A 21338-nucleotide genomic window follows, 5' to 3' on the forward strand; every position below is an offset into this window, starting at 1 on the left:
GAATTGCTCAGTCATAGAGCTACTCCGTGCTTAGCTTACTCTGGCCCTCTGCCAAACTGTCTTCCGGGGTCGCTGTGCTATTTTATATCCCCACAGGCAGTATGCGAGGGGTCCCATTTCTCCACATCACTTCGGGCTTCTTAAAGGCAACTTTTAAAAATATAAAGTGGTATTTTACTTTTTATCTATGTATTTATTTATTTTTGCTTTTTACGGCCACACCTGTGGCATATGGAAATTCCCAGTCTCGGGTCCACATCGGAGCTGCAGCTGCCAGCCTGCACCACAGCCACAGCAGCACTGGATCTGAACCGTGTCTGCGATCTACACCCCAGTTCATGGCAGTGCTGGATCCCCAACCCATTGAGCGAGGCTAGGGATGGAATCCGAATCCTTAAACGTACTAGTCGGGTTTGTAACCCACTGAGCCACATCGGGACCTCCCAAAAAGTGGTGTTTTAGAATCCCGATCTGTTTATGAGCACACAGCTCTAATTATATGCCTTCGCTTGCTGTCAGAGCAGTCCTTTCAAATGCACAGAACTGGTAAACAATGTCTTACCCGTTCCTGAGGACGCAGGGGTTCCAGCACAACCAGTTGTCAAGGCCCTAGGCCAAAGGACTCCTGCCGCGGGTTCTAGTCTAGGCACCACCCAAGCTTGAGCCCATTCGGCAGAGCTCACAGTCCAGAGGGGGAGCCAAGTGCTAGTCAAGTCCTTGCTGCCGAGGGCGATGGGGACCCAGGAGGCTGTGCACAGGTGCCTCCTAGGAACGTTGGAGACAGTCAGAGAAATGCTGTCTGTCAACCGCCAAGCCTGACGCCTGGGGCGTCGCGGACTCCCAGTGGTAGCTGTTGCATTTCCCTACAGAACTTCGTGTTTTATACACGTTAGTGACAGCCGGTTCCTTTTCCAGCAGGGTCATCCGCTGCCATTAGAGCCCAAAGTGGCCATGAAGGTGGCAGTGGGCTGTGGATCTATTCCGCAGGCAGCGTCCTGTGCCCGCCCGCAGCCTGCCCTTCTTTCCGCCATCCAGGAGGCAGAGGGCAGAGGGCAGGAGCGGCCGTAGACTCCTGGCCTGTGTGCAGCCAGCCATCAAGCCAGCGACTCTTCGCTCGAGGTGCCTCCTCTGCACGGCCCTGCACCCCAGTGCTGTCTGCAGAAGCTTGGGCTGCGTGTGCCATGAGTGGAGCACTGGATAGGGTGATCCCTGGCTTCGAGTTCAAGGGGCCAGCAGGGTGATAAGCATCCTGAGCCGCGTGTCCTCTAACTACTGAGAGCCAGAGTCACCCTAACGGGAGAGGCCTTCTCCACAGAAGAGTGAGCAAGCCCCGAAGCTCAGAGCTGTGGACACAGGCCAGCCCCCACTGACACCTGCACCTTCCCTGTAGAAATATCTGCGTCCCCAGCGTATGGGTCTGCCGGGGCCACCATCACCATTTCGCAGACTGGAATTTTCTCATGGTCCTAGAAGGTGGAAGTCTGAGAGCAAGGCGTCAGGAGGTGCCCCGTCCCCAACAAGGTGCCATGGAAGGATCTGTCCTGCTTTCTTCTGGGAAGGGCGGTGGTTCCTTGGCTTGTGACAGCATCACTCCAGTTTGGGCCTATTCCTGGGGCTTCTGTGTCCAAAGTCACCCTTTTTATAAGGACACCAGTCATACAAATGAGGGGCCCACTGTACTCCAGTTCGACCTCATCTTACCGAATTACATCTTTGAGAGCCCTATTTCCAAATTAAGTCGCATTCTGAAATACAGCAGGTTCGGACTTCAGCGTATGAATTGGGTGGGGTGGGGGTGGGGACACGATGTGACGTGGGCCACCAGTGTCCACGTCCGAAGGCGGAGTCGGATTATTTTGCCATCCCCATTACCTTTCTCCACCTGCATGTCTTGTGGCTTTTCCTTTGGTTGGGAAGCTAAGTTCCACCCTTGAAAACAATGGGTTCGAACATCACATGTCTTGTCTCTTGACCAGAACAACCCAGAGCCCCGGGATGGGACGTCATGGCTTCAGCATTTCTTTGGCAATGCCTGGGCACCACCGTCTCCTCACTGCATCCGGGAGCACTGAGAAAGGAGCAGTTAGGATGAGGGTGACACTCAGGGACGGGGGGTGGGGGGTGCAGCACAGAGGTAGGCACCCACCTTGGCCTTTGGTGCAGCCCCTTTACACCTTGTAGGCTGCACCCCTAGGGGCGGGGAGGCAGGCTCGGTTGCACTTGAAAGATTTCAGCCCTCTAGGGTGTGGCTCTACCAGGATCTTCCTGCTCCCCTGCCAAGTGCCTCTTCGTTTCCTTCCTCCGTCACGCCCGGGGTCAGGTGGCAACAAGGCAGAGCTGACCCCGATTGGCACTTTGAGATAGCCCTCGGGCATCTGGCAGAGTCCCCAGGTCCGGGCAACACGAGGTCCGCTGCTAGAAGCCTGGGCTGATACGGAGAAGGGTGAGCCAGTGCGAACCCCGGAGGCAGCCGGTGCCGGCAGAGCTCAGGCTGACATCACCCAGGCATGGGTTTAGAGCCTGGGGTGCAGGGGGACAGAGTGCCTGCAGGCCTGGGCTCTGAGCCTGAGCTGGGAGGACACCCCCCACCCTCCTCCCCGCGTGCCAGGCTCCAGGGCCCCAGAGCAGCGCCTCTCCCAGGAGCGTGGACTGACTTGAGGATGGAGGGCATTTCTCTCTGTATTAAAGCCGACATGGATCTAGTATGACACAGAAAGCTGAATTTATGAGGCTGAAATTCACAGTGCGTGTGGTGGATGGTTTGGGGGTTCATCCACAGCCCTGGATTGTGCTCAGGTGAGAAACATTGCCGAGGGTTGCTTTCTTTCTGGGCGGGGGGCATCGGCTTCCTGTACAGGTATTCATGGATGTTGCCAGGGAGAAGGACCGCAAGCAGGCGTCGGGGGCAGGTGGTGGGAGGGTAGCACAGCCCTGCTGTGGCAGAAAGGGCTGCCCAAGGGCTGTTTCCCAGGCCGGCTTCATCCAGAGGGAACGAGGAAACAAGATCGTGGCCCGAGAGGCTGGGGTGCTGACACTGGGAGACCCCTTCTGACTTGGACCAAACTGAGTCAATTTCCAGGCAGGGAACTGTCACCTGCATTTCCTCTGTTGGCCTCGCTCCCCAGCCCTGGGCCCAGCCAGTTCCAGAGCGCGGTGATGCGGTGCTGAGTCCGTTGGCTGCTCCTCCGACCAGAGCGTGGCCGTTAGCCAGGAAGCTCTGGCTGCTACCCCCGCACCTGTCCTTTCCATGTTGGCTGCTGGGAACTGCAAGGGGCGGGGGCAAGACGCCAGCAGAGTGGCGTCTTTAAAAGCCAAAGCGGCATGTATTTCAAATGTTGCCTTTTTTCTTTCTTTAGAGCTGAATAGGTAGCCTGTTTGATATGACACACTTGTGTTGCCAGCCTGAAATGAGATCTGGGCCTCCATCCCCACACAGGCTCGAGACGGGCCGGGAGTTAGCGATGGCTTCAGCAGTAACTGAAATCTCTTTTTTCCCACTGGTACTCGGGGGCATTGTATATTAAATGACATTTGTCCTCGTTGGGATGTCGCTAGACCCTACTATTTATTTAAGTGAGGTGACAGCCGAGGCCTTGGGCTTGGCCCCCGAAACCCTCAAGAAGGATTTTGGGTAGGAATTGTTTTTTGAAGAATGCGAAAGGTCTCTAGATACTTCTGCGCATTGCCTGAAAAAAGAATATGCTACTTAGGACATGTCCCAGAAGCAATGAGAAGAATCAGTGTCCCCCTGGATCTGGACACTGAAATCTTTCTCGAATAGCACTTAGCTTCTTGTTTTGAAATAATTATAGTTTCACCAGAACAGGCTACAGAGAGGCCTCGGGTGGCTACATCTTATATAACACTTGGACAACTATCAAAACCGGAAAGTTGCTGTTGCTCCAGGTTTTCGTGTGGACCTGATCTGTCACTTCTCTGGACTAAAGGCCCTGGAGTGCAATGGCTGCGTCATATGACAGTTGCATGGTTCGTTTTCTAGGACCCACCAGCAGTGTCTGAGTGACCCAGCTTCTCGACATGCTCACCCGCTTTTGGTGTGGCCACTGCGTGAGCATCTTTGTATGTGCGTGTGTGCATCTGTGGATACCCTTCAGTGGAATGTCTCTTCGTGTCTCCTTCCCAGTTCCTAACTGGGGGGTTTGTTTTCCTACTGTTGAGTTGTGGGGATGCTTTATATATTCTAGATACTAGTCCTTTATCAGATAGGAGGTGTGCAGGTATTTTCTCCCAGTCTTGCTTTTCACTGTGTTCACTGGCTCTCTCACAGAGCATATTGATAAGGCCTAATTGAGCAATATTTCCTTTTATGGGTCATGCGTTTGGTATCCAGTCTTAGAAAGAACTTTTTCCCAGCTCTACATCCCAAAGATTTTCTCCCACTTTAACTTGTCTCATGTTGCAACTTAAATTTAACTCGACAGTCTATTTTGAGTTAATTTTGGGGTAAGGTATGAGGTTGAGTTTGAAGTTTATTTTTTTGCCTATAGAGTTCAGTTGTTCCAGAACCATGGGTTAAAAACACTACCATTCCTGCACTGAATTGCTTTTGCATTTTTGTCAAAAATCAGTTGGGCCTATTAGTGTGGGTCTATTTCTGGAATCTCTGTTTTGTTCCAGGTATCTGTGTGTCCGTCCCTCTGCCAGCATCATGCTCTCTGGTTTACTGCAGCCGTACAGTAAGTCTTGAAACCTGGTGAAGCTGTGTATCTATCTGAGAAAAACTGACATCCTCACTATGTTGAGTCTTCCATTCTGTGGACACAGAATACACCTCCAATCGTTTAGATCTTTGATCTTTTATCAGCATTGCATAGTTTTCATCATATAAGTTCTGTACATGTTTTGCTTGATTTTTTTTTTTTTGTCTTTTTTTTGCCATTTCTTGGGCCGCTCCCGCAGCATATGGAGGTTCCCAGGCTAGGGGTCGAATCCGAGCTGCAGCCACCAGCCTACTCCAGAGCCACAGCCACGCGGGATCCGAGCCACGTCTGCGACCTGCACCACAGCTCACGGCCACGCCGGATCCTTAACCCACTGTGCAAGGCCAGGGATCGAACCCGCAACCCCATGGTTCCTAGTCAGATTCGTTAACCACTGCGCCACGACGGGAACTCCATGTTTTGCTTGATTTTCACCTAAGACGTTTTTGAGCAATAGTACTGTATCTTTAATTCCAGTGTCCATGCGTTCATTGCTGGTGTGTAGAAGTGCAATTGATTTCTATACATCGATCTTATATCATGAGACCACCCCACAGTTATTTCTTAGTTCTAGGAGTTACTTTGTAAATTTTTCAAATATTTCCCAGGCTAGGGGTCCCATCAGAGCTGTAGCCGCCGGCTTACACCAGAGCCACAGCCACACAGGATCCGAGCCGTGTCTGCAACCTACACCACAGCTCATGGCAACACCGGATCCTTAATCCGCTGAGCAAGGCCAGGGAGCGAACCCACAACCTCATGGTTCCTAAACGGATATTTAGGCAGCTTCAACTCATGATAGCATCTTGGAAAACGATGGTGCAACACCACACCCAGGATGCTGATCCTGGGACAGTCGAGGTACAGAAATTAATTTTTGCCCATTTATGGACGCTTCTTCTTCCTTCCCGCCCCAACCCCCTTCTCACTCCTGGGCAACATCTAATCAGTCCATTTCTATAGGTTTGTCATTTTAAGAATGTTATAGAAATGGATTCACACAGTATGTACATTTGGGGGATTGGCCTTTTTTTTTTTTTTTTTCAATTCGGCGTAATTCTCTGCAGATTCGGGAATCGTAATATTCAGCAGTCCTGTGTGCTTGTTACTGAGTCGCCTACCAGGCTATACACACGCCAGTCGTTTCACCATTCATCCGTCGAACGCTTTCTGGGTTGTTTCCAGTTGGGGGCCGTTATGAATAAGACTACTATACACGCCTGTTTACAAATTTTTGTATGAATACAAGTCTTGGTTCCTCTGGGATAAGTACTCAGGAGTGCATTTGCTGGGTCACAGAGTAGATGCGTCATCCAGTTTCTGGCGTTGCTTCCAGTATTTGATGTTGCTATATTTTTAATGAAGGTGACGTCCACGTAGCAGCTGAGTGGCGTTGAGTCCACTGGCTAAGTACCAGACCATCGCCTCTGTCTAGTTCCTAAGCGCTCACATCAGGGCAGATAAAAAAACCTCAATCTCCTCTCCCCCCAGCCCCTGGCAACCACCAGTCTCCTTTCTGCCTCTGGGGCTTACCTACTCTGGATGTTTCCTATGCAGGGAATCTTATGTGACCTTATGTGACTGGCTTCTCTCACGTAGCATGTGTTTAAGAGTCATCTATGTGGTAGCATGTGCCGGTACCTCATTCCTTTGTATGGCTGAATAACCGTCACTGGTACGAATACACCAAAATTTTCTTTCTCTGTTTCGACATTGATGGACACTTGGGTGGTTTCCACCTTTGGGTTATCAGGAATGATGCTACTGTGAACATTTGTGTAAAAATATTTGGCGAGAAAGACAAGTGTATGATATCACTTATATGTGGAATCTAATTTAAAAACGATACAGATGAATCTATTTACAAAACAGAAACAGACTCACAGATCTCGAAATCAAACTTATGGTTCCCAAAGGGGAAACGTGGGGGAGAGAGATAAATTAAGAGCTTGGGATTAGCATATACACACGGGTGTATATAACGCTGATAACTGCCAAGGACCTGGCACAGGGAACTCTACTCAATATTCTCCAATAACCTATATGGGAAGAGAATTGGAAAAAGAATGGGTGTGTGTCTATGTAGAACTGATTTACTTTCCTATATACCTGAAACTAACACCACATTGTAAATCAGCTACACTCCAAAAAAATTTAAAAATTAAAAACAAAATTGTTACCAGATTTAAAAAAAAAAAAAGATTTGAATCCCTGTTTTCGCTTCATTGGAATATATACCTAAGAGTGGAATTACACGGTCTGATGGTAATTCTACATTTTAACTTCTTGAAGAACCACCAAACTATTTTCCCCAGCAACCAAAACATTTAAATTTCTACCAGCAGTGTATGAGAGTTCCAATGTCTCCGCGTGCTTGCCAGCACTTGCTATTTGCCTTTTTTATTATGCCATCCTAGTGGGTAGGAGGAAGTGGTAGGTCATCATTTTAATTTGCGTTTTTCTAACACCTCATGGTATCGAGCGTCTTCGTAGGTGTTTGTTGGCCAAAAGTATGTCTTCTTTAGAGAAATGTCTGCTCAGATTCTTTGCCCATTTTTTAATTGTATCACTTGTCTTTTTATTGTTAAGCTGTAAAAGTTTTTTGTATATTCTGGATACTAGATCTTTGCCCAACATAAGCTTTGCAAGTTTTTTCTTCCACTCTGTGGGTTGTCCTTTCACTTTCTTAGTAATGTCCATTGATGCACGAAAGTTTTAAGTCTGTTTTTTTCTTTTGTTGCTCATGCTTTTCATGTCATATTTAAGAATCCGGTGCCAAATCCAATGTCATGAAGATTTTCCCTTATGTTTTCTTCTATACATTTTATACTTGTAACTCATATGTTTAGGTCATTGATCCAATTTGAGTTGATTTTTGTATGTGGTGTGAGTCAGGGATCCAATTTCATTTTTGTTTTGGGGTTTTGTTTCTTGGGTTCTTTTTTTTTTTGGTTTTTTGTTTGTTTGTTTTTGCTTTTTTAGGGCTGCACCTGTGGCATATGGAGGTTCCCAGGCTAGGGGTCATATTGGAACTGTATCTGCTGGCCTACATCACAACCACAACAACATGGGATCAGAGTCGTGTCTGTGACCTACACCACAGCTCACGGCAACCCTGGATCCTTAACCCACTGAGCGGGACCAGGGATTAAACCTGAATCCTCATGGATACTAGTCGGGTTCATTACCACTCAGCCACAATGGGAACTCCCAACTTTATTTTTGGCATGTGACTATCCAACTGTCCCAGCACCATTTGTAAGAGAGACTATTCTTCCCTCCAGTGAATGATTTTGACACCTTTTTCACAAATCAATTGACCATAGATTTATGGTTTTATTTCTGGATTCTAAACTCTATTGCATTGTAGGTCAGTACTATGCTGTTTTGATTATTGTAGCTTTGTAGTAAGTTTTTAAATTGGAAAGTGTGAATCCAATTTTTTCTTTTTCAAGATTGTTTTGAGGTGATCATGTGATTTTTATTATTTTACTTGTTAATATGGTGGATAAAGTGGAGTAGCTTTTGAACGTTGAACCAGCCTTGCATTGCTAGAATAAAGTCAACTTGACCATAGCATATCATTCATCTCACAAAATTCTAAAACTTTATTAAGGATTTTTGTGTCCGTATCCATGAGAAATATCAGTCGATGGTTTTCTTTTTTCTTTTTGCATAGGCTTTGTCTTTGCTGTCAGGGAACACAGTGAGTTGGAGAGTGTTCTCTTTTATTTTCTGGAGAGATTATCCAGACTTGGTGCTAATTCTTCTTTAAACATTTGGTATAACTCTGCAGTGAAATCATCTGGGCCTGGAGTTTTAAGTCTCCTTTTTAAATTATGAATTTAATTGCTTTAATAATTATAAGGCTAGACAGATTATTTCATATTGGGTGAATTTTGGTAGTTTGACCTTTTAGAATATTGGTCCATTTCAAAAAAGACGAAAAAAGGAGTTCCCATCATGGCATAGCAGAAACGAATCTGACTAGGAACCATGAGGTTGCAGTTCAATCCCTGGCCTCGATCAGTGGGTTAAGGATCTAGCATTGCCATGAGCTGTGATGTACGTTGCAGACATGGCCTGGATCTGGCATTGCTGTGGCTGTGGTGTAAGCTGGCAGCTGTAGCTCTGATTGGACCCCTAGCCTGGGAACCTCCATATGCTGTGGGTGTGGCCCTGAAAAGACAAAAACAAACAAACAAACAAACAAAAGGAATATTGGTCCATCTCATCTAATTTCCAGATTTATGCATGTATAGTTGCTTGTATTAAAATCCCTTATTCTCCTTTACATGTCTACAGGGTCAATAGTAATATTCCTTTTTTCATTCTAATATTGGTAATTTGCGTCTCGCTTAGAGGATTGTTAATTTTATTATTTCGTCAAAGAGCTACCTTTTTCTGATTGGGTTTCACTATTTTTTATCGTTATTTTTAATGTCATTTCAACATTAGTATCTATTCTTTATGGTCCCTTCCTTCTGTTTGCTTTGGGTTTATTTTGTTCTCTTGTTACTTGGCTCCTTAGGTGGAAACCTACATTATTGATTTTAGACCTTTCTTCATTTCCGTTATAAGCATTTAGTGCTATAATTTCCTTCTCAGCACAGCTTTACCTGTGCTCCACAAATTTTGATGTATTTTTATTTTCATTTAGTTCCATGTATTTTTAAATTTCTCTTGAGACCTCCTCTTTGACTCATGAATTATTATTTTCTTAATTGTGCTGCTTAGTTTCCAAGTGTTTGGAGATTCTCCTATTGTCCTTCTGTTTTTGTTTTCTAATTTGAGTCCCTTGTAGTCAGAGAAAACTCCCATGTATCACTTCAATTCTTTTACATTTTTGCGGATTGTTTTATAGTCCAGAATATGTGTATCTTGGTATGTATTCCTTGGGTGCTTGTGAATTTTACTGTTTCTTGGTGGAGTGTTCTATAAATGTCAGTTAGATCCTGTTAGATGGTGGTGGTGTTGAGTTCCATATCTTGCTGATTTTCTAATCGTTCCACCAGTCGTTGGGGACGGCATGTTGAAGTCTCCACTGCAAATGTAAATTTTGTTTCTCCTTTCAGTTCTTTTAATTTTTGCTTCGTAGATCATGTAGCTCTGTTGTTTGGTACATATACATTTACGATTATTTTGTCTTCTTGGTGAATTGACCCTTTTACCACGATGTAATGTCCCTCTCTGTGCCTGGTAATTTTCTTTGTTCTGAAGTTACTTTATATGATGTTACTAGAGCCACCCTGCTCCTTTTCTTTCAAATGAACATTGCATGGTTTTCATCCTTTTACTTCCTCGATGCCCATATCATTCTATTTGAGGTGAGCGTCTTGCAGACAGCGTATTGTTGGGTTATGTTTTTTTCTGGACGCTGCCAAGTGCTGTCTTTTAATTGGTTTATTTAGACTATTTTCACTTAATGTACTTACTGGTGTCAGGGCTTAATTTTGCCAAGTTATTTTTAACTTGTTTGCTCTCTATTTTTGTTTCTCTATTTTCTCTTTCCTGTTTTCCTGTGGGGGACTTGAATATTTTTTAGAATTCCATTTGATGATTCATGCGTAATGTTTTTGCATGTATCTTTTTGTATACTATTTTTCATGGTTGCTCTAGGTGTTACACCCTATATACATGCCTTCTAAGGGTCTGCTGGTGTCGGCATTTTACCAGTTCAAGTGAAACCTTACCTCTCTTTCCACCCCATTACCACCCTCTGGTGTTTGTAATGTAATTGTGTTAAATATTTCTTCCACCCACATTTAGAACCACAGCATGCCATGCTATAATTGGTGCTTCACCAAACATAACTTAGAAAACTTGAAAGGAAAAGAAAAGTCTACTCTATTTACCCCTATTTTTTTTCTCTATTATTCTCTCTTCCTTGGTGATGTCCAGAATTTCTTCTTTTATCATGTCCTTTCTGTTTGAAGACAAGAAGTTCCTGTAGCCGTTCTCCCAGGAGAGGTGTGTTGGTAACAAATTCTTTTCATTTTCCCGCACCTGAGAATGTTTCGAGTCCCTTCGCACACCTGAAGCTTATTTTTCCGCACCTGCTTGGATCTTCGGTTTTGGCTGACTCCCTCTGACGATGCTTTGGCAGGGAGAGGGGGGCACTGTCCCATTTCTGCCATGTGGCCGTGGACATCCAGGTGCCCCACTTAGCCTTCATTGACCCCAGGGAGGTGCGGGCGTCTCACGACCACTGGGCAGGGGTGCCCTGGCTGGGACGGGAAAAGACTACTGCTCGGTGGGGGTGGAGTCCAGGCCCCCAGGTGGCCTCGGCTGATGGGACTGGGTGGGACCACCCTTTGTTTTCTGCGGCGTTGAGCTGAATTCGAGTGGTTCTTATAGAAGAGGGTTCTGTCTTGGTAGGTTGCCCCTTTCCTGGTCTTTTGACTACGGAGACCGGGCTTTTGCTGGGGCCTTTCTGTCTGTGCTCATTGGCACTTTGGGCTCCAGGTCTGGGATCTATGAGGCGAAAAGAAAAACCCAGGGGCCTCGCCACCGTGTTGTTCCTTCGGCCCCAAGGACCCTAGCCAGTCTGCTTTCTTCTCTCCACCTCTCGGGGTCTTCCTCCGTTTGTTTGCTATGTAGCGACCCGAGATTTTCGTTGTACTCCGTGGGAGAATGGGGAAGGTGCGTCTCCATTTTGCCAGAGGCCGACATCTGGACGTTGAAACTTTAGGCCTGGTTCTGCGCGGCCAGGAACATCTGTGGGAAGGAGAGCTTCCCCCACATACCAGCGCTCAGCACCGCTCTTATTCCATGTCTGCATCAGCAGAAACAGAGAGGCATGAAACAAAACCGCATGAAAACCTCTGCTAGACCTGGGTTCGCACGTGTCTGTGTATCCGCCGTGCAGGGCAGAAATTGAGGCAGCCCTGATCCCGGGCCGCTCGGCCGCTTCCGCGTAAACCAGGGCGCCCTTCTGGCCCCCATTGCTTCCTGCCCCTGGCTGTCAGCGCCCCCGGCTGGGTGCCGACCTGGGCGGAGGTGGCAGCTGCTCCTTCTGCAGGCCCGGGTAGAAGGCTTCGGGAGAGCCGAAGGGGCTGTGCGCCATCCCCCGAGCCCAGCGCCCGGGTTTCGCCTTAAGAAATAAGCGAACCCGTGTCAAAGAACAGAGGGCCTCTCCGCACATCTCCGGGCCCACCTGCCCCAGGACCCGCTGCCCCCGCCTCTCGGCCCCGCTCTTGTGTGACTCACATCAGGCTGCTCGGCCAGCCCTCCCTCAGCTCCCCGGTGCACTGCGCTCTGCCCCGTGGGTGGCCAGCGACGGCCATCTCACCCCCCCCCCCAGTGACCCGCATCCCTGGAGGTGGGAGGGGCTGGGTGAGGGTGGCCGGTGGGGGGGCGGGGGCAGAGGGACAGGACCGGGAATGTGGCTGACTCCGCCCACACCTGTCCTCACAGTGAGAGTCTGTGATTCACGGGGTCAATGGTCTCATCTTCGTATCTGAAAGACAGTGTACTTTTTGTCTCCCTAAGCCCTGTGTCTAGGTCGCTTGGGAAGCGCCTTGGAGAGTCAAGAATAAAATTGCAGGTCAAACAATGGATGACTGGAAAAGTCGGCTTGTAATCAAGAGCATGCTTCCCCATTTCGCCATGGTGGGAAATCGTCAGGAGCCCAGAAAGCTCCAGGAATCGGTCAGACAATGGGCTTTTGGGGGGAGGGGGGTGTTGAATGCTTCTAATCTTAAACTTGAACCTAAGATGTGTTATTGACATTCTCTGTGCGAACTGGGTGGCAAGGAACCAACCCCAAATGTCAGGATCTGGAATATGGCCTAGAAAAGATCTAGGAGATGAGCTGACCTTGCCCCCCGTGAGTTTCTGGAAGAGCAGGAAATAGAGCCCGAGGCTGCATCTGGATTCCCAGTCCAGCTATCTCTGCACGGCACCCCTTCCCTAGAAAGAAAGAGGGGGGAACGCCTACTTTTTCTCTTACTAGAAACCCGAAATGTGGGGGTGACGGGCACCAGATGTGTTATATTAGCTTCCTAGTACCACTGAGAACAGGAAGCCTGGGAGTGGGGCACAGAGATTCCCATACGACTCTCTGGCCCAGTTGTCCTTTTAAGAACTCAGCTGACAATCTCTGCTTTCCGCCCTGGCCACGCAGACGTCATCCATGTGCCTGAAACTCGGGGTTAGGGTTTCCAGACGTCGTTCTAGGAGCCAGGATGCTAGAAGGGGCCACGAGAGCCATCGGTCGGTTGAAGCTGACAATGAAAGCCTGCCACCCTGCCCGTCTCCCAAGATTAGCTCAGTTAGCGGGAGCTGCAGCCAACACAATGGCCGTTATCTCCGTGTCTTAGGGCCACAGAGGAGTGGCTTGCTTAATCTCCGAAATTAATAGAGCAGGGAGGAAATGGCTCTTATAGAGCCGTGGGTCTGCTTCCTTCCTGTTCAGAGAACGGGGAGCTTGGGGCTCTGAGGTAATGTCATTTCACATAACGGGAGGGCCTGGCTTCTCCAATTCCAAGGCCAATCCACTTCCAGTAAGTCCCTTTTCTCTGTAGTTGAGAATTCTGATACATGCACGGGTGTGGGGGGAGCTCATTGCGGTCTTGTTTGTCTTTTTCCCGCCCCTGTCTGCCGTCCTCCATGTCCCGAGAACGAGCCGTCTAGTTGAGTGTGTAGACATTGAAGAAGGTATTTCCAGCGCTCACACAGATGGCGTCAGACGGGATGCAGAGGGGGGCAGTTACTTGGCCAACAGCCTGTCCTCCAGACTGCCAGCCCTCCTGCCCAGCGTCCCTCCAAGCCAGGCTCTCCCTCTACCCCAGTCCCCTTTTGAGTTCTTCCTTCTCGGGAAGGGTCAACGACTGAGTCAGTGAAGGAAACCGCCCTGGTTTCTCTTTGCCTCACACTTATTTCCATGCCAAGCGCCCCGCCAACACCCTTTTTGAAAGTGCGACTAGTACATAATGGCTTTGGTTCGGATCAGTGTAGACCTCAACACCAGAAGGGGTTTCCCTGGAATGGGTCCCTGGAGCGGCCGCCGGTGCCCTCACCCTGGAGACGCTGCCCTGGCCCAAACCATCTCTGGGCTTGGCTTCCCTTTGCAGGTGGCCTTTAGAGCCGTTGGTGAGCCTCGCCCAAAATTCGCATTCATTGCTTTAGACTCACACCTTGGACTTGATCAGAAGCAGCCCTCTTCCCTCCTCCGTGGCACACCTGGTTCTCCACCCGTGGCTCCAAGTGAGCTTGTTTCTGAAGCGCCAGGAGACTGACCATCTGACCCAGTTGAGGGGATCTGAAATACAAGCCTCGGGCTCCAAAAGCAAGTCTCGCAGATGAGCCCTCTGGGCGGTAAAACCCACATTTGTCTCCTTGGAAGGTGCACGTGGTCTCGGAAGGGGCCGGCCCTGAGCGAGCCCGCGCCCGTGGCTGGGCCTGGCCGAGCCAGGCACTGCAGATTCCACCAGCCAGCAGCCAGGCAGCTCTTGGTTTGAGCACAGCTGGCTTCTCGTGGCTGCTCAAGCCCTGCAGCTTCAGGAAGGTACCTGGTGTCAGCGTGGAGCTCTGCTCCACGCGCAGAGTGGCTCAGGGGCCCTGTGTGTGTGGACCGAGGGATGGAGACGGACAGATTGAGAGCAGGAGGTCACTCCCCCATGAAACCTGCTGTCAGGACAAGTCACTGAGGGGCCCAGAGTGGGAGCAGCGGGAGGAGGCTTTGGCGGGAGCTGGGCTTGCACCTCCCAGCTGTGGCCCAAAGTGGATCCCGGCTGTCTCCCAGAAACTGAAGCTCAGAAAGATTAAGCAAGCTGGCCAGGTCACCGAGGTAAGACGCGGCCAGGTCGCCAAGGTAAAGGCCCAAGACGGTTTCTTGGGCCGCTGTCCTCTGCCGCCTCTTAGCTCTGAAGCGTGTTGAAAACCACAAACCTCTGAGCACCTCTTGGCAGCCTCGCAGCGTTTGTTCATTCCTTTGGCACCCCGACTGCTTAAGGACTCCTGCGATCTGGAGCCTTGCCTTTTGCATATTTATACAGTTGGACCCCACGCGGGGTTAGTAAGGCCTCAAGGGTCCGCAGGTAGTGTCTGGAGTTTTCACAGGAGAGAGACGTTTGGTTCCTCCTCTTGGAGTTGAGGTCTCCATCCCTCCCCCACTGAGGTCCGAGAAATCTAGTGACTTTGCAGAAAGATGCTCCCCTGCCGGGTGGGCAGCGGTACCAAGGGGTCCCGCCTGGGGGCCTTCTATCCACAGTATGACCTCAAGCAACCGCTCACCCCTCCTCCTCCTTCAGCTCGGAGTGTAGATGGAGCTGAGGAAGGGGGAGGAAGGAGCCCCGAGGGGAACAAGAAATGGAGAGGTTTGGACCCTACGAAAACACGGTCCCCGTTCTGTCTGTCCCTCTGCTCTAGGGAGACAGGTAGGAGGAGGGCTGCTCGGCTGCTGCGGCGGCCTGTGAGCAGGTTGGAAGCACCCGCTTTTCTTTGCAAAACGAGCAGGGGCCTCCGTAAGGAGACCTCAGACTCATCCCGGGGCTGTTACTACCAGCACTTTGTGAGACTTCAAGGCACTCCTTTTCCTCTTGGGGTCAGAGGGCCTGTCTGTCTCTGGCCTCCTGCCACACTTCCAGGGTCCCTCCTGTGTGCCCAGCTCCGTGCTAGACCCTGGGCTACAGCCGCTCCCAGTGCAGTCTGTCCCCGGGCTTCCTCCACTGGGACAGATGTCTCCTCGGCTGTAGGGCTGCTCGATCTCCGGGAAGCTGGGAGGCAGGGATGCTCACCTGTAGACATCAGCTTGTTTACTCCTGTGACACGGGGACCGATGCTTCCACGTCACCAGGGAGGAGGCTGAGAGGCTGCCCCAGCACTACGCGCTCAGTAGGTTGGAGATTCCCATCTCAGACCCACGTGCTGTGCCGCCGAGGCTCCTCCTCCTCTGCTGCTTCCCCGTCCCAGAGCAGTGGACAGAACAGAGCCCCAGACTGCCGGGGCATTTCACGCCGCTGGCAGACAGCCCGTAAACACGGTGGAGGCATCTCTTACTTCATCCTCGAGGCTCCCTGGAACCCTCTGACCAGCATCGTCCAGGGCCCGGCCTGAGAGCCGGGCTCATTCAAACCCCACGGGGAGGTAGGGACAGCCAGCCGGGACCTGGGCTGAGTTGTCTAAACAGCACTTTGGGGAGCCGGGAGAGGCAGCTGGGTGTCCCTGCTTCATGCTGGCCGTAGGCGTGGTGCACGCGTGGACCTGGCCCCTGGAGAGGGGAGCTCTGTGCACCGGCCCGCTTCCAGGAACCAGGCGGTCCAGGCTTTGGCTCATGGGGGAGGCAGCTGTCCCCAGTGTTACTGGGACTCCGCAGGGGACTCTGCCCTCCGCCTGCGTCAGGGATTCTGGAATGACGATGAGCGGAGGTGAGGATAGGAACGCAGTGTAACCCACATACGATATCACCCCCACTGTTAGTACTTTAAAAAAAAAAAAAAAAAGATCAGCCATTGGCATTGGCTCAGAAGGGCGATGGGAGACGTGTGTCCTTGGAGCTCAGGTGGGGACGCAGGGCCCCTGAGGATATCAGTCTCGGCAGCAGCCCCGCTGGATTGATGGAGCTCCGCGCGTTCTGGGTCAAGGCCCGCAGTGCGTATGCGCCTTTCTATTTGGGGATCCTCCCCACAGAGCACGCAGCTGTTCGCTCCCTTTCCTCCCTCCTCCTCCCCCTGCAGTAAGGGCCCTTCTCTGTTCCAGACACCCCGCCGGGCTGGGCCGCCAGGGCTGTGCACTGCGTGGCTTGCCGGACACCGCTGGGCTCTGCGTCTGGGGCCCGCCTGGCTAGCCCAGTTCAGCAAAGCAGTGACCTGAAAATCGCAGTCTGTTTGCAGGGCAGGCTGCTGGGAGGGGAGCTCTGTGTGGCAGCTGGCTTCCGCTGGCATCTGGGAGCTCGGCACTGCCTGTTTCTGAACTTCCAGGAGCCCACGCTGGCCTTGTCCGCGTTCCTGCCCAGCCCCTGCCCCCAGCTTCCTTGATGTCAGGCCCAAGGTGACAGGTGTCTGGAGCTCGAGCTCCCTGGGGGAGGAGAGTAGACACTGTCGGACCCCAGGCTGGGGCGGCAGGAGAGCCTGGCCAAGCCGAAGCTCAGGCACCACCCCCTGTAGGGTGTGTGCACACCGGAGGGGTTGGCCCTGGGACCACGGGCCCTGGGCTCCCCCATCTCTGGGCCGGCCTGTGCTGGCTGAGGCCTCCTGCTTTCATTGAAAATCCCCAGCTGGAGACCTCCACGGAGCTCTGATGCAGACAGAGAGCCGGGTCCTGAGCTGCCCCTGGGGGCCCAGTTCTAGACCTCTGGTGGGGGAGGGGAACAGCAAACACGCACTTGGAAGGTTTGGGCTACAGATGCTGATTTGTGCCGTCGACATAGCATCATTGGTCACAACCCTGCCTCCTCCCCCTTGGCCTGTCCTTCCTCCTCCGCATGTCCCTCCTCCCCGGTCACCAGATCTCCATCTTCAGAGTACCAGAGTTAGAAAGGCAGGAGGGAGCCCGGGTGGGCCTCGACCCCCAGGGGGCCCAGACCCAAGAACCAGGCATGGCTGCCTCCGCCACTCCCTCCCCCCCTCTCCCCCCCCAGACCTGCCTTAGTCTGCCTCCCTCGTGGGGTGCGATCCCTCTCCTGACTCCCCAGCCAAAGCTGTTTCTCCAGGTCAGTCACTCCCCAAGGGTGGCAGTCGGCACCAGCCCTCTTGTGACCCCAAGACCTGGCTCAGTCCCCGGCACAGAGTAAATGGTCCCTAAGCAGTGGCTGCTCTTCCTCTGGGCTAGAAGGTCCCTTAGAAATCGCCCAGGCCACCTCCTTTGTTGAATACCAGAGGCCGAGGACACACAAGGAGAAGGGGTGTCCTCCACTGGGCCTGTGAGTGAGTTCGTCACCGTCTCTGCAAAGTGGTCGCCTCTTGGCCTGGTGCTGGAAATGGGAGAGAACAGGATAACTGGCAGGAACCCTTTTGCTCTGGTGCTCGATTCACATCTGCAGGTGCCAGGCGAGCCGTGTCACGAGACTAGGTGCTCTGGGGGTACAGACAGGGCTGAGGAGGAAACGGCCCCGGCCTTCCGAGAGCTGTCTCGTGGAGGCGGGTCACATGCAGACCTGACCTGGCAGCTCGAGCTTGGCCAGAGCCCGCAGGCCGGGAGCGGAGGGGGCGGGAGGGGAGGCCGTGATGTCCGGGAGCACGTTGAAGGGCTGCGGGAGGAGGGTGCGAGGCTGGAAGAGCAAGGCGGACGGACGGACGGACGGGCATCCAGAGGAGGCAGTGGCTCTTCACTGCAACCCTCGGTGCGCCCGCCAGCAGGTGCGCAGTAATAACTGGCATTAGGGAAGGTCAGATGTGGCGCTGGGTCTGCTGCCCGCCTTGCCCAGTTCAGGAATGGTCCCCCAACCCGTGTGATGGCAGAAGTTCTGAGGCCTTTGAGCTCTGACCATGCTGTCGGCCACTGTCTCGGGAACAGTCGGCCTGGGTGGCCCCCTGCAGTGTGAGGAGGGTGGTTTGGCCAGGACCTCTGTCCCGGGCGGCCGGGATGCTCAGCCCGTGCGGGAGGTCAGTGCTCGGCAAACTCCCACCCACGGCCTGTGTAAATAAAGCTTTATTAGCACGAGCCGCACCCGGTCATTAACACGTGGTCGACTACAGAGTTGCAACAGGGACCACGCGGCCTGCAAAGCCCGAGAGAGTTCCTCTCAGGGCCTTTCCAGAACATTTCCCAGCCCCTGAGCTGGGCTTCGGTTCCTTTGTCCCGAAGCTGTAGTTTCCTCTAACAAGTGGGGGCTCCGCTCCGCACCCCTTGGGGGAAATCACAGCTCCTGGCGCCCCTCCGGGCGTCCCGCTGCCGCTCCAGCGCCCAAGCTGGCCCGACCCCCGCTCTGGGCTTGTCCCTTCCCCAGAGGCAGCTTCCCGGTCCTTCCTGCCGCATCCACTTCGCTCCCCCATCAGCGTCCAGACAGACCTTCTCCGAATCAACGGAGCCCATCGTGGCTCAGCCGAACCCCCAGCCAGTGGCTCCCCACTGCCAGCGTCTCACGATCCCCCCTCTCCCCAGGCCCCCAAAGCCCTCTGAGAGCACCCAGCACACCGGCCCCCCGCCCTGCCCACCCGCCCTCCTGCTGGCAGCGTCCTGCCCTCGCTCCTTCTCCTGCATTTAGACGCCTCCTCCTCTGAAGGAGTCTGCTCACCCTCCGCTCGTGTTCTTGCTGTTGGCTTACTGTCCATCCCCCCAGAATTCCAGCTCCTTCTCTCCCTGGCCTGTGCTCATTCTGAGGGGGCTTCTGCTCTGGGCCCCCAGACAGCCCCTCGCTAGATGCCTCTTTTTCCAGAGCAAGCTCGAGGCGCTAAGGGTGTCTCGTGTTAGGGCTGCCTGTGTGACCGTCAGAAAATCTCAACCTCTTCTTCCCCTTTTTCCTCCTTTAAGTCAAGCCTTCGGGGTTTAGAACAATGAACTTGGCTGATATAAAAGGCCTCCAGGAAGCCAGTCCCCAAACACCGACATCATCTGCTTTCCGAATACATGGCTTCAAAGAGCTGAGGGTACACGAGCCGAGCGTTGGCCACATGACAGCTAAGGAACTTCGAAATGCCTTGCCCTTTCCTGTAGTTAAAACTGACATAAAATTACTTTATTGGCAGCATTTTAACAAACAAAACCTCTGCGGTGTGTTTGCTGGTGGTTCAGCTTCAGTTTTCCAAGTGAGAAAAGGCTAACTAGGAATGACGGCAAGGAGACAGCTGCAAAGCTTCTGGTACCAACACATTCAGACGGAGCCTTCGGGCCCCACCAGCGGAGCTCCTCGCGGAGAAGTAGAGCAGGAAGGAAGTCCTCCGGACGGACACGCCTCTGACCATCCGCGCCGCCACGGCCTGTCCAGCATCACCACCCGCCACCCACACCACGCACGCCGCCACCTCGCCTCCAGTGTCTCTGCCAGCTCTGCACCTTCCTCCGGTGCCACCATCGCATTTATCACCTCACCACCACCATCCCCTCCACTTCCACCTCCACCTCCAGCACCGTCACCACCTCCCCCACCACCACCTCCCCCAGCACCTCCACTTCCACCGCCATCACCACCGCCACCTCCACCAGCACAACCTCTGCCACCACTGCCACCACCAGCATCACATCTTCGTCCATCACCACCAGCACCTCCTTCGTGTCCACCACCTTCTCTTCCTTCTCCCACTGCCACCCCCACCGCCATCACCACCTCCATCACCTCCACCTAGACCACCAGCAGCATCACCGCCACCTCCAGCACTAGCACCCCAGCACACGTGTACTACCACCGCTGCCCCCGCGACCTCCTTCCTCACTGTCACCTCCATCACCACTGTACCTGTCACCACCATCTACTCCAGCACCAGCGTCTCCGTCGTCACCGCTGTCACCCACACACACAGAGGCAGAGGACATTTTTCTGGTTATATGACATGTTCCCTGATGCAGTGCCAGGCACTTTCCACAGACGGGGAAAGAAAGAAATATGTTTAGCTTGCCATTCTTTTCAATGGGTCACCTATTCTTGCTGCTGTGGGCTTTGGGGCGCCAGAACTCTTCAGCACGTATTTGGGGCTAAAATGAAATTAGGATTCATCACAAGAAGGCTCCGATCCCTAAAGGCTACACCTTTAAAAAAGATAAGTTTGCAGGAGAGCTCTTCCCCTTCATGAAGGAATTTACTGAGGATTTTCTTTCAGTGGCCAGTTCTTGCCGCATTTGATGATGCTTTGCCTGGCAGAAGTGAGCCTTGCACACAGCAGCTGTCAGGCGTGCAGCCAGTGAGTAAAGGCAGGGCTGCCCTGAGTGGCAGATGCTGCCGAGTGACTCTGTGACGGGCTATTTTAGGACCACCAAGAATGTGTTTGCATTTTCAAGGGTGGAAGGAGAGAGACGACTTACGTGGTCTGTACAGCATGCCAGGCACTCTGCTCACTGGCTGTCTCCAAGCTCGTGGCAGTCCCATGACCCATTCGGGAAGTGGCCTCACCCGCCCCGTCCCGACGGCGCACGTTGTGAACGTACCGCCTTGTGAACATACCGAGGGAGGCCACTGAATTGTGTGCGTCAAAAACCTCCATTCCATGCTCTCTGGGTTTTGCCTCCACTTAGAAAGAAAGAGGATCTAACTCATTGCACGAGGTGCACCTTCATATTTAATCATCGCGCTGTACACCTTTAACTACGTCGCACATCATTTTTATTTGTTGCTCATACCTCAATAGAGGTGGGAAAAACAGAGGACCTGGCCGTGGAGAGGGTCTCTGCGCTGACCCGGGGTTCCTCGTCCCGGCGCCCTCCCAACCTCTGCTTCTGTGGCATCAGAGCTCAGACAGCCGGGCTCTAACTGGGGTGCTTATACCTGCAGGCACTTCACGTCATTTAGACCCAGAGGTTGGCACTCGGCCACTAAAAGGTGCTCATTCGGTGAGCATGTGACCTGCAGAAGACACTGGACTAACCAGGTGTCTGCATTCTCCCCCCACCTACACGGCTGTCGGGCTTCTCATGCGGGGGAGTTCCTGCCACCGTCTCAAGCCCGTGGCCATTTAACTCAGCCCACCGTTGGGCCACAGCAGAAGCCAAGTCCCCTTCTGCTTAAGCTCCAAGGCCTGGGGTCTG

The 21338-nt window shown here is 52.3% G+C and overlaps 1 protein-coding gene across 47 annotated transcripts in view; it reads left to right on the forward strand.

Annotated features, from left to right (window-relative positions):
* The window catches only part of MAMLD1 (mastermind like domain containing 1), a 114288-nt gene that overhangs the window by 51374 nt on the left and 41576 nt on the right, over nt 1–21338 (forward strand). For 25 of the 47 annotated variants that reach the window (XM_085007165.1, XM_085007143.1, XM_085007151.1 and 22 more), the window contains one exon: nt 12213–12371. The exons of 14 other annotated variants lie outside the window; for them this stretch is intronic. In XM_085007165.1, the coding sequence (XP_084863291.1) occupies nt 12276–12371 (96 nt within the window). In that variant the 5' untranslated portion in view covers nt 12213–12275. Of the gene's footprint in view, nt 1–4638; nt 4698–12212; nt 12372–21338 lie in introns of all 47 variants that reach the window. 8 more of the 47 variants (XM_085007168.1, XM_085007164.1, XM_085007149.1 and 5 more) reach the window with 2 other exon arrangements.

This window comes from Sus scrofa, chromosome X, assembly GCF_054392235.1.
Source record: "Sus scrofa isolate SSC_HxYL_T2T_F1_AM1 chromosome X, Sscrofa_HxYL_maternal_Yorkshire_Landrace_v2.0, whole genome shotgun sequence".
In the NCBI taxonomy this organism is placed as follows: domain Eukaryota; kingdom Metazoa; phylum Chordata; class Mammalia; order Artiodactyla; family Suidae; genus Sus; species Sus scrofa.